Source organism: Toxotes jaculatrix, chromosome 18 (assembly GCF_017976425.1).
Source record: "Toxotes jaculatrix isolate fToxJac2 chromosome 18, fToxJac2.pri, whole genome shotgun sequence".
NCBI classification, from domain to species: Eukaryota; Metazoa; Chordata; class Actinopteri; family Toxotidae; genus Toxotes; species Toxotes jaculatrix.
Window position 1 is genome coordinate 12883240 of NC_054411.1, and position 13057 is coordinate 12896296.

General features: G+C 42.0%; 1 protein-coding gene across 1 annotated transcript; it reads right to left on the reverse strand.

Annotated features, from left to right (window-relative positions):
- Window positions 1-2115: 2115 nt before the first annotated feature.
- On the reverse strand, window positions 2116-5759 carry LOC121198744 (protein phosphatase 1 regulatory subunit 29). Its single transcript, XM_041063049.1, has 2 exons — window positions 5418-5759; window positions 2116-4629 (listed from the first exon to the last, which is right to left on the reverse strand). The coding sequence occupies exons 1-2, from the start codon at window positions 5757-5759 to the stop codon at window positions 2116-2118; spliced, it is 2856 nt and encodes a 951-aa protein (XP_040918983.1).
- Between the last annotated feature and the right edge of the window lie 7298 nt (window positions 5760-13057).

The window sequence follows — 13057 nt, forward strand, 5'->3', positions numbered from 1 at the left end:
GCCTGCAAGAAAGGCAGTCTCTCACTTTTCTTATTTAATAACACAGAGCAGGTCGTGTTCAGTTCCCTGCTCATATCAAGCCTATATCCCCTGGGACCTGTAGGAGCAGTGAAGGTGGGTCAAATTAACATCATCACAGGAAATAAGTGAGGATAAAAAGAGAGATAAAAATGTTCCTGATATTAAACTTGTCACTTTAACGTCTTCTCTCTTGAATACAGACGTGAACAAAAGAGTGGAACAAAGACCACTGATTAAGTTTTCACATTTTTAGGGTAGGATGTCTCAGATTGTGTATGTTAGCTGATGATGTGTAAATTTAACAGCCACACAGCACTTTGGGTAAGCAGGATGCCCTTTGTCGGAATGCCAGGCAATGACACAATCATTTTGGAAAATCACGAGTGGATCATTTAAATAGAAAAGACCAGCTGGACAGATAATACTATGCATGGATGGAAATTAGATCATGGCCGTTTTAGCAGGAGGTGTTATGCTACTGTGGTATATCTGAACATCACTTTCATGTGATGTATGTCTGGGAAAATACATTGAACATTGTTTATATTTGTACATTTGTTCATGCCATTAATAATCTATTAATTTATTAGAATCAGAAAACCAGTCACTGGGAAAGATAACTATTCATTTTAGTCAATTTGGGCATATACACTATAATCTGACAAGGCATGCCAACACCCACTTACACTGACCACTGTGTACCACACAGCCACACACACAATCGTGAGGCGTAAAGTGCAAGCAAACATGCCTGTCACAAGTTGGCTAATTAAGTTATCAATAGACAGCAATATACTAATTTCCAAAACAGTACCAGATACATCGGCAGTAGTTAGTGTCCTTTCCCTCTGTGCCTTGTTCAAGTTTGATGTTACAGAAAAGATTTTGGAATGTACTGTGGTACTCACATTGAATGATGCAAAGAGATTTTCCCATAACCTGCTTATAATCTACTTACATTCACAGTGGCTGCAGAAAATTATTTCTATCATCGCTTGTCTTTCCTTTTTTCTTTTATTCCCCCTCTTGCTTTCAATTTCTCTTGACCTCTATCACATATGGGTCACATCACTCAGGCCTATTTGTAAGGGGACTGCCTGAGCTCATCTGTCCCTATTGTCCACTATCAGGTAAGTAGCACATAATTACCTTCATAAAGGGAACATTATTTTGCCCTCTGTAATCCACTTTAAATTACACTCATAATTTTTATCGTTACTTAGTCAAATGCTGTTTAGGACAGTCTGGGACATCTGTGGGACAACATCCTTTACATCACTCAATGAAACATGCAAGAGTGTAAGTTGGAAGGATGTGCGAAACACCTCAGGGTGCAATCACAGCACTATTTTAGGCTAAGGCTCCACTTTTGAGCCCACTTGACTGTCTTTTCTTTGTTCATTTGTCCATTTCTCTCCAATTTTTCTTTCTGTGTGACAGATGCTATTGAAGTGCAAATACCCCAGCTGCATTAGAAATTTCATGAAGAGAGATAGGGCCTGCTTTTGATAAATTGGTTCACCAATCAGCATGTTGTCACTTTTCACAGAGCACAGTTCCCAGCCCATCACAGTTTACCTTCACTTGGAAGTCTAAACATATCCAAATACACACTGCGGATTGATACAGCACCCAATACAAAATAAGAAACAACATCTTGGATCACACAAGCTTAATGAGTATCAGCATTTACCTTTTGCGATTACCCATTGATGAAAAGATGGCACTGATAAAGACGGTCCATGGGATCACAAAATGTGATCACTCAAGGAGTACTAAATAACACAGTTGGCATTTGCTCCCTGTGCTATAAATAAAACCCACAAACACTAAATGAGAATGATCCAGAAATGGGGTTACAATGAAGTGTAAAACAAAACACCATAATTACTCTCATTTCCCAGGCACAGTTTCACAGTCCTTGCTTTTAGCACAATATTCTATACACCTAGCATGCCAAAAAAACCCAAAGGCAAAATGTTGTCCTACATTTTTCTCCCTATGAACTTCAAATGGTTTCTCTGGCCCACAGGCCTATCAGAAAAAGAAGTATCCAAACTCTTTTTCCCAGAATGCTTAACTCAGGTCCCAAAGTCACAGCTTTTGCTGTGCTGACACACCCTTCCAGTAATCAAGGATGTCATGCAGGTCCTCGCCTTTAGCAAACTGCACCTTTTTTCGAAGGGCATTTCCAGCCGTCACATAACAGGCCTCATCACGCTGGCCTTTCCGGTAAGGACGAAATCGCTCCCAGATCCGCAGTGAGCTCTCTGAGGAGTACTCTGGGCTGGAGGAGTAGCCGGAGTAACTGGAATGGTGGCGGGCAGGTGAAAGCTGGGAGTAAGATGCCGCATCCCTGCGTGAGCGTGTCAGGGGCTTTAGGAAGGAAACCCTCTGGGCTGGGGAGCCCTGGTGGGAGCCTTCATAGTAAAGAGCTGGGACAGAGTGGCGGTGCTCCGAGCAGTGGTAGTCCTGCTGCACCTCCAGTTGCTGCTGCTGCTGCTGTTGTATTTGCTGCTGTTGATGGTAATGGTGCGACTTCTGGCTGTCCTGATGCTGGGCACCAACACCACCACTGTCGCAACCACCACCACCCCCTCCACCACAGCTCCCACTCCCCACCAAAGGCAGCCTCTCTAGGGGCTCCCCACAGCCCAAGGGACTGGCCCTGTCTGGGTACTGCTGCTGTTGTTGATTACAGGCATCTGGGCTCCTTGGCTCGGGAACATCCAGGCTATACACCCTAGCTCCTCCACGTTCCCTGTCCCGACCCATGGAGCCACAAGAGGTGGTACTGCATTGTTTCTTGACAGCGTTTACAATGACCACAGCTGCATCTGCACTCATTTGCCGCTGAATGGGACGCACAGCATTGGCTGGTGGAGGGGGCCTGTAGGGGGGAGTGACGACAAAACCACCACCACTGATCCCTGGGCGTTCAGAGAGAGGGGCATTCAAAGCAGGGAGTGGAGGCGGAGGGGGTATTTTGTTGGGAGCAATTACTTGGCAAGTCTCTGTCATCCCTTGAGAGAGTGGGATTAGGCCACGAGTAAGGGAGGATGCACTAGTGGGGGGAGGGGAGGTGGGATTGGAGGAGGCTGTAGGGTTAGTAGCGGCCCCAGAAGCAGCAACTGCTGCTGCATCTAATTTCAGTGCATCAATGCAATTGTTAATGATCTGGTTAACCTTGTCTACCTCCATGGCAATGGTGGAAATCTCTGATGCTGAGCCATGTCCGTCATCATCCGAGTCATCCCCAACATCAGTTCCATCATCGTCCCGCAAGTCTTCCCCCCTCATCCCTCCATGCCCACCATCTCCCACCCTCTCCATACCTGCCCCTCCAGTTCTTATATCCATATAGTTTCCTTTACTTGAAGCCATGGCCTCTGAAAAGGCAGTGGCCATCTTTTCCACTTGTGGGATAGAGGAGAGTCTGGAGGAACTGGTGTTGGCTGAGTGGAGCATTCCTGAGCTTGAGGATGTGGACATGGGAAGTTTGCCTCCATGGTGGTGCTGATACTGGTGATGTTCTCTGGATTGCTCCTGAAGCTTATGGACTGCAGATGGATCATTTGCCACTGCTGCTGCCACCTCTGGTCCGTAGCGCATTTCCAGTATTGTTTTCTTGACACAGATGGACTTCTTCTTCTCATCGTGCATCCGTTTCTTGCGTAGACAATAGTAGACAAGGCCTAAAACAATGAGCATGCCAAAAAGGCAGCCCACAATGGTCATTATGTAGTGAGTAGTGGTGGAAGGTGTGGGGAGCATGTCATCTTGATTTGGAGCCCGTGTGGAAAACTGAAGGCAAGTGTGGTTGTAACGCTGGGAGTTGCGAATGGATCCTACACAGAAAGTGTAATTGTTGTGCGGTTTGAGCTTGTTGAGGGTGATCATCTCCTTCTTGTTCTTCAAATTCATGACATCAGACACAAACGAGTGGTTGTATTGTGTTAGAATATACATTTTGCTATAGGGCCTTGGAATCTGTACAAGGAGAGAAGCTGTTGACAACGAGACATGATGGAGCTTTATACTGGGAACGACGAGTTCAGTAGAAGATGAAGAAGTGGTTGGCTGGTGGTATGGCCCCACACCACCAAACATCTCTGGTCCAATTCCAGAAGGACCATCGAGATCTGGTGGGAGAGAGGTCATTCCTGGAATCATCACTCCATCTCGGCAGTGATGGTACAGAATGTTTTTGGCATTCCGACCGGCATGGCCAGCCGCGATAGGACTGAGCAAGGGGAAGCCAAACATCTCCCTGGGTGTCTCACACTGGAGGCGGTCATAGGTGTGTGTGACATTGTTGAAGGACTCCAACCAGGTTAAGAAACCATAAAGATCACAGCCACAATGGAATGGATTTGCTGCCAGTTCACACACCATAAGCCGAAGGAGAACTGTAAATGTGGACGGATCAATGCGGGCAAGTTTGTTGGATGACAGGTCAATGCTGCTGAGGCTTGGGCACTCCCAGAATGCATTGCTGGCAATAACCTCAATAAGGTTGTGCTGGAGGAAGAGACATTGCATGCGGCCGAGCCCTCTCATCATACCCTCAGTTAAGTTTGTCAGCTTGTTGTAGCCCAGCTGTAAAACCTGAGAAAACCACAAAAGAAGAAGCATTAAGGCTTTTTCTTTAGTTATTCTTACATTATGAGCCCACTTTTAGTCACAATTTGTACAGCTGATTAAAAAAAAGAAGAAAAAAGAATTTAACTTTGCTTTTACTTTGCTGGAGAATTTTTAAAAACAGATCAGGATACGAGAAAACCCAAGTGATCCAAATAGATTACAAATACATTCTATTCAAATTTGTCATTGCTTAGTTGTGCACATATGCACTTTTTCTGTGCAAGGTACAATTAAACAGACTAGGTAGGTGATTTAAATAATATGATAAAACTGGGGTTTTGCTGACAACGTGTGCACGTGTGATTGTCTCATGTTACTCATCACTGTTACAATATCAGACATCAAGCTACTGAGTAAAATGTTATCATATCAAATACACATTGTCATGTACACTTAAAGGTTAACTGGGACACTATGAGAATAGAGAATGTCTTTAAACAATTTTTCTTTTTTTTTTTTTTTTTTAAACAATTATCAACTTTGTGTCTGAATTGATGGTGATGTGCCTCATTTGGATCTCCTTCTAGTGCATGTCTCATGTATTCAGTGGAAATTTCACTAGAGTCCTCCTGCATTTCAGAATAAAATAAAGAAATTACAGCAAAATGCAGTTCACTGACATGTTCAAGAATTCACAAGCTTACTCATGCTGTACCCAAAGTGAAAGAGATAGTCTCAAACTAAGGTCTAATGCATATGGCGTTATATTCTTGCATTAAGCTCAAAGCTTTTATCATCTATTTCCCCATCACCTGTAAGTTGGCTTGTCCTGCAAAGGCTCCATCCTCAATATAGCTGATTTCATTCTTGGTGAGGTTGAGGTCAGTCAGGTTGGTGAAGCGGTACATGGAGCTAAAGAGAACAGCTTTCAGCTTGTTCTCATTCAATCTCAAGTCATGGACCGTGTTGTTGATGTGCTGGGGGATAGTCTCGTATGGTGGTTGGTTCTGACTGCAGATTGCCAGCCACACATAGCCTTTGTCCCCCTCAATTAGCCAGCAGTCCCCATGGACCACTTTGGGAAAGTAGGAGAAGAATATGAGGGAGGGAAAAAGAAGAAGAAGGAGAACGGAGGTGGTAGAAGCACCCTGCATGATGCCTTAGACAAAAAATGAGAAAGAGGGGAAGCTATAATTATTAAGGAGAAATATAGGAGCAGGCAGGAAGGGAGGTTGTGTTTGCAGGAGAAAGGTTTGCTAGGTGGGATTTCCAAACAGGAGAAGGGTCTGGGTTGGGTGCTGAGAAGGGATGAAGGCTTCACAATGCCAGTCACTGTCTTCTGGTCATCATGGTGTTTAGCAGGGGATCCATGTTATGTCATATCTTATTGGGCGGCAATGCGGGGTAACACAGCTTGTCCTCATACTCTCTCTGTAGACTTCAACTGTGAGTGACTCAAACCGATGAACTCTTGGAATAATGGAGAATCTGTAGAGGAGATAAGAAAAGAAACATAAGAAAAAAATCTAAAGTAATATAATTTGATAGATATTATACATGATGGTAAAGACAAACTTTTATTACTTCCTTTTTAGATTATTTTTTTATTGAAGTGTTATGTTGCCTGCATTGCCTATACTTTTTGAACAAATGTGCTGAAGAAGTGAAATAAACAATCTTGAGCAGTGAATTTAAATGAATGGTAAAGGGTAAATATATTCAGACTCCACCAAATTCCAGTAACATTTCTTTGTCTTGGAATTATTCTATTCACTGAACCTGCAGGCATTCCAAAATCAATCTCAGTGTTGCTGTTGTTCCACACCTTTTTCTTCAGCTGGTGTTCTTTCTCATCATGTTAAAATATGCATGCCCCAGTGGGTCCCCTTTTACCCTGCTGCATCTGCACTTAGTCATTCCCTCTTGGTCCCCCACCTCGTAAAGCTCTGAGGTCATCAAGCTTTGGCTGATACCGATGTACATGTGCTAATCTCTCCTCAGTCCTCAGAAGGAATGTTTTTTGAAACACAAAGTGCAGCATTAATCACCCACATGCTGACAACACATTGTCTCCACAGACATTCCTTGTTATGACACTATCCTGCCAAAACTTAAGCTCTCTATCCCATCTGCATGTCATTTGAATAGCAGTCAAGCGTTTACATAAGGAGAGGATTAGCTGCCTGTTGCATCATAACAGGCATTGTCCTCTTGCCCGGCTCTGCAGCTGGGGGAAAACACACTCATAATTACACACGCATTACACAAACATGAACACTAAAACGGACACATACCTTCAGACAAGCGGGTGCATGTGTAGACATACACACTCAAACACACACGTCTTCACATGTGCACAGGTACTTGTACAAGAACACAAGTCAAAACTGTCAAGATGGATTTTGAACAACACACTAATATAATGCAGTCTATGATTTTACACAATGCGCCGTCTATCTACGACTTTCATCCCACATCTCTTTTGATTTCCATCATCATTCCATGAAAACAACAAAGAAAATCTCTCTCTCTTTCCTCCTTGTGCTCCAAATTCAGACTTCTTTCTAATTCCAACAGAGGATTGAACTCATTCCAGTCTATTCCGGTCCAAACTCCCCGGAGGTGCCAGCAGAGAATCAGGTCCATCCTATTTTCCTATCTATTTACTGCTGCAGAAACTTGTAATACCCAAAGCATGTTTGAAAAGGAACATTATCATGTAAACAAAATGACCTGAGGCACCTGCTGGGTTACCTATCTCCTCTTATCAAGCATAGACAAGGCAGAAGGAGATATAACAAATGCGGTTGCTGTTGTGGTCTCAAATACTAGTGTTTGACAGATTGATATAAAGATGGAAATAAAGACATAGCTGCATCAAAATGTGCATGTTCTGCTGATAAGCAGACAGATAGAGCTTTGCATCCATAAATCACAAGGGGTGCATTAATTTTGAATCACTGAAGTGACCCTCAAGCATGGTCAGTGACCTGTTTGATTTGATTTGAACCCAACTTCTTCTCTGACTGCACTAAAAGGACCACTTAGCCAAGGTTTGTGGTTTGTGGTAAATTATAGCACAACAAGCATCCCTACTGTACTTGATTTTTCTAGACTAAACAATTGTGCAAAGTTTACAAGTTTGTATCTGAAGTATCAAATAGTTGCTCTTTTTAGATAATAGTCATGGTAACACAGAGGTGCTCACTGAATATCTGTTTGCATGATGAGCAATTAAAACAAGATCCTGACACAATCTGACTGAATACACAATGTCTTAATACCAGGTTGGGCTGAAGGTCAGTAATAAAGAGGACTCACAGTACATATGTTCCTCTTATGGCCACTCTTAACATATGTTAAGAGTAGCTTAATAAAATAAGAGGATTTTTCATTTCAGTTAAAAATACAAGTTGCATTGTAAAATGTTTTTCTCCGGTCATGAATATTTCAACAACCAATGAGCTTTAGGTCAATGTCTTTGACCTATTTTGGTCTATTTATCTCAAAATCACAAGCTCAGATCAAATAAAACAAATCTGTAAATAACATTATGCCACATTGCAAACCCCCCCCCCCCCCATAACTCTGCTAGTACAGTTTAACTGATATATTTGGAAATATTTCCCCAACACCTGCATGTACTATCACCGCATTTTATATGCAGTATATTCTTTTGATTTATTCCACAGCTCCTGTAGTAATCTCTGTGCAGCCCTTCACCATGCGTGTATTGTGACATTTCCTTGCAACTGATTGTCTTGCTCTTTCTCTCCCTTGTCTGAGGTTTATCCCCTCCACATGAGACGTGATCTCATTTGGTGCTCCACATAGTCACACCCAGAGGGTTCACATGTGGGAGGCAGGAAGCACAGTAGGTCTGCATGTGTGCGTGTTTAGGGATATGATTACATAATTAGGAATATGGGATATGCAGAACACCTGTCTCAAAGGGAAAGAACATGACTCATAACACTGATGCACTTGTCAGTATGAAAATGTAGGACGTGTGATAAAACTTTTTCCTGCACTGCTCCAGACTGTTCTGCATTGTTAGGAAAGTTTGGACAATTTTTTTTTTGTAGTTTTTTAAAAAACATTTTTTTAAGCATTTTTATGAGCATTTTATTTGATGTAGGTTTTATACATAAAACATGTTCAACTGAAGCTCAGCAGAGGTGCAGGCAGCCAGCATACATATTTCACAGCTTCTTTTCACAGTCTTTTATTTATTTTATTTTTTTTGCCTGGACTTGTGGAGCAACTGCAGTCATCTAATCTCAGTAGGTCACAGCAGCAGAAAAGGTCCACATCTAGGAGGTGAACAGGTGGTGCAAGGGTAGCTGTAGGTGTCTGACTGTCCTACTTACACCTTTTCCAGAAATACATCTGATCCTCTTTTTTTTTTCAAAAGCCTCATCTTGTAACTGAATTGAAACCCAAACCAAGCGCATTCATGCTAACTACCTGCTCTGGAATCCGAAAGAACATCATTTTAAGAATTAAGAGAGTGAGTATGTGTTGAATTTTCCATTTAGTTCCTTGTTTAAATCTGCTGACAGCCAAAGAATTTACTCTGCTAAGTGTGTATCACATAAAGTGCAGGGGTTGGCAAACTATTTCACTAATTCATTGTTAGAAAAACTGCCTAGCTGACTAGAATATCCAAACCAAGTCTCAGTGATTGTTATACATACAATAAATGTAGCATGCTCTGTTTTTTTATATATTCAAGAACAGTTTTCTTTCATCTTTGAAAGAAGAAAAATACACTGTCAAGGATGAGATTCTGAATGCCTGCTGTGTAAATCCTTGTACTTCTGTAATGTAAGTGCACACACACACACAGACACACACACACACACACACACAGACACACACACATGCATGCATGCACGCACGCACACACGCACACACACCTGCTACATCACACTTCATCAGACCTATCCCCTCATGTAATACAGATCTGGGTTACTCAATATACAGGCTCATATTGATCCTCACTTTTGCCATGGAAACACACGTATGATTGACAGTGCCAATTAAGGCTAATGCTAACAGAATAGGATGTTGTTGGCATTCACATCAAATCAGCGTGTCCCTTCCGCTTCATTAGCCACAATGATGAAACTCTCCTTGCTGAATTCTAATAGCATCCAGTGAACATTGACTGTGACAGGTGTTGGAATTGGAGAGGGTCCATCTCTCCTCTATTACCAACATGACTCTTGGAACTGGGCCGCTGTCAGTCCAAATGTAAATTTATTTACTGGGACCCCTTGTGCTGCTGGCTGCATATGATGCTGTCATTTTGAATTGTGTCACCTGCGAATTATGTACCCATTCAACTGACATGTCAAAACAAAGACAGGCAGATTCATTCACATGAAAGTCCAAGGCAAATTTGCTCTGCACCTTTCATTCAATTTGTGCTCACAATCTGTTTGCAATTAGCGCCTGATTCACAGGCAGCAGCTCATTATGCTATCAGACAAGGAAGTTTTGCCTTTTACGTGCATTCTGACAGTGAAGACGAGCACTGCACATTTATCCTGCAAGGTCAGAAAGAAATTCAGCCTGTGGTGATGCTTAACTTGTAATTAATAAAGTAATAACATTCTAAAACATTTACAGTATTATGGACTAAATAATAATAATAGTATTCATTCATAAAGAGGGCTGTAAATCTAAAATAGTGGGGGTGTCAGGCAGTTTGGTGTCAGGATGCTCCTGGCAGACTTAATGTCAAGAGAACACATTTACACTGATTTTGAGTTATATAACTTGATGACAAAATAATTTTATTAAACATGTTTTACAAATTGACTGCACATTTCTATATCCTCTTTGGAGACTGTGAATTCATGTTTTATTTGTGAGTCTTCACACTCTGCACACAGCACAATGACATTTCCCCAGGCATTAGCAGCCCCAACATCCCAGTGTTATGCTCTCACTGAGTGTTTGATTTGAAAATAACAGAATATGAAAATAAATAAACAAATAAAAAAAAAATAAACAGTCAGAATACTACAACCAGCAAAAAATAAATAAATAAATAAACATAAAAAAAGGAAGGACACAAAAACTTAATACTTATTTTTCAAGAAAGGTTGAATCAAGGGCAGCTGGACTTGGTTGCAGATTCTTGAAGACATTTCACCTCTCATCCAAGAGACTTCTGTTCTGACAACTGAGTCCTCAAGTATTTACACTCAAGTCCAGTGGCCCTCGAATCAACCCTGCTTGGACAACCATGGCTTGAATGACTGAGAATCTTCACAGATATCTGTGAACCTGTTGGTAAACGAGGGAAACCTAGTAAGGAAAATCACTTAGGAACTCTCAAATCCAGCAACCACTGTTTCCTGCTATGCTCTTCAAAGGGCATCAAATAAGCTTTGACAGTCTCATTGGACAAAATGACAGTAAAATATCTGTTGAAGTTTTGTTATATGAGTATTATGACTGTCAACAACTTACTTTCCACTCAATACTCTCTTTTGACAGCAATGTGCCTGATCAAAACAGCCATTCCCACAAAATATCAGATTCCTTAAATCAGAGAAACTGTCACTGAACAGGACCTGATATACAACAAAAGGAGATATTTTATCAAAAATATGATTTGCCCAATATGATTGTCCAAACCTGTTTTTTTTCCAAAGGGATGCTGATTGACCCTTCACAGTCTGACTCTGTTTATCATGATGCTAGTTCACTGAAGTGATTTGATACATTCCACCACAAGTCAGAAGACCATAAAGATGCTTGAAAGACTAGTTGAAATGGATGCACAGAGGAATTCAATTGCGGTTCATAGGAATGTTTCTATGGGTATACAGTTGTGGACACAAATACAGTATATTCCTAGTGTGTTTCCATTTTAAAGCTAAATCTACTGCTTCTGTCTTCAATCAGCCGAAGTTAAAAAGCGATTTGAACCGACAACTCGTCTGAGTGTCCTCAGGCTTGTGTCATGACCTTGAATGAATCCCATGTTTTTTTCACTACAGTGAATTTGGGGAAGACTCAGGTCACCGTGGTAACAGTTATGCCAGAGTGGCATGATGGGGTGTTTAGCTGATGGATCAGTGATTTTCTTGACAGAAGAAGAATACAGCGCACTGTAGCTGTCAGTCACCCATCTGCACAGACACGCATGGATTCACACACTCACACATTCACTCTATCTGACCCCTGCTATCCATCATCTGTAACCGTAAACTTACCAAGAAGCTCAGAATTGTGTTCTGTTTCCTTATATTCCTTTTTTAGGTCTTCATGCTTATGTCTTTTAGCATAATGTAAGCTATAAATAGATGGAAGTGCACACACAGAAACACACATAGAAACACAAAGTCACACTAGCCCCCCCACCGTGAATGTCTTCCTGATCCTGAGTAGGAAGGGGAAGAAAGAGACAGCTGTTGCAGGAGCTAAGTGAAGGACTTGGATTACCCTCAAGAAAATCTTGGGTCACACTGTAGAAGGCTTACAGCATGTAGCTGAATGTGTGTGTGTGTGCGTGCGTGCGTGCGTGTGTGTGTGTGTGTGTGTGTGTGTGTGTGTGTGTGTGTGTGCTCCTGTGTGTCTGTTTCTGTGTGTATTTGCTGTGACTAGAGTGACCAGTTTGCCTCCCTGGCATTTGACTGACAAACTGTTCATCACAAACAACCCCCACAGACAAAACTCCTTGTTCTGTCTATGCCTGCTTTTGGCTGTTTATCTTCTGCCTTCACGGTCTCACTAGATCTTGCTACTCTCCCGCTCCCTCTCTCCCTCTACCTCTTTTTGTCTCTCAACTACTCTAATCCCTCCACAAGCCTTGATATTTGTTCCTGTCTCTTAAATTCCTTCAGCTTGTCTCTTTTTCACCTCTTCCTATATCGCTCTCTTTCCATCAGTCTGCACTGTTGTTTTGCTTCCCTCTCGTCCAGGCCAATTCCCTGGAGTACAGTCAGTGTAGTGTAGAGAGGTTGGGGCTGTGAGCCGAACACAGTTTCCTCTCCACTTCACACAGGGCTTAGAGATGAGACAAACACAACTACAGACAGATGAAGCTCCTCTGCGAGCTTCACCCTGGTTATGTGCGAGTGGAACAGATGATTTTTCAGTGGCCATAAGAGGAACCTGCTAAAAGCAGCGGTACTACTTTGTTAACCACTCCTGAACAAAATGTTGCTTGTTCACTCTTGGTGGGGTTGAAAGATATGTATTTGTCTTTTAAGTGTGCACCTCCATGTACAATATGTCTACACTGTAAATATATTTTTAAGATCTTTGTCTATACATATAAAGCTACATAACTTTCTGCTTGGACCATCTCGCTTTTATTCCTGTGTCTTGCGCAGCTATTTGTTGCTCAAGCGGGATAGAAAAATGTAGGAAGATATAAATACATGAGGAAGATGAGAAGGGGAAGGCAGAAAGAAGGGAGAGAGAGAGGGCA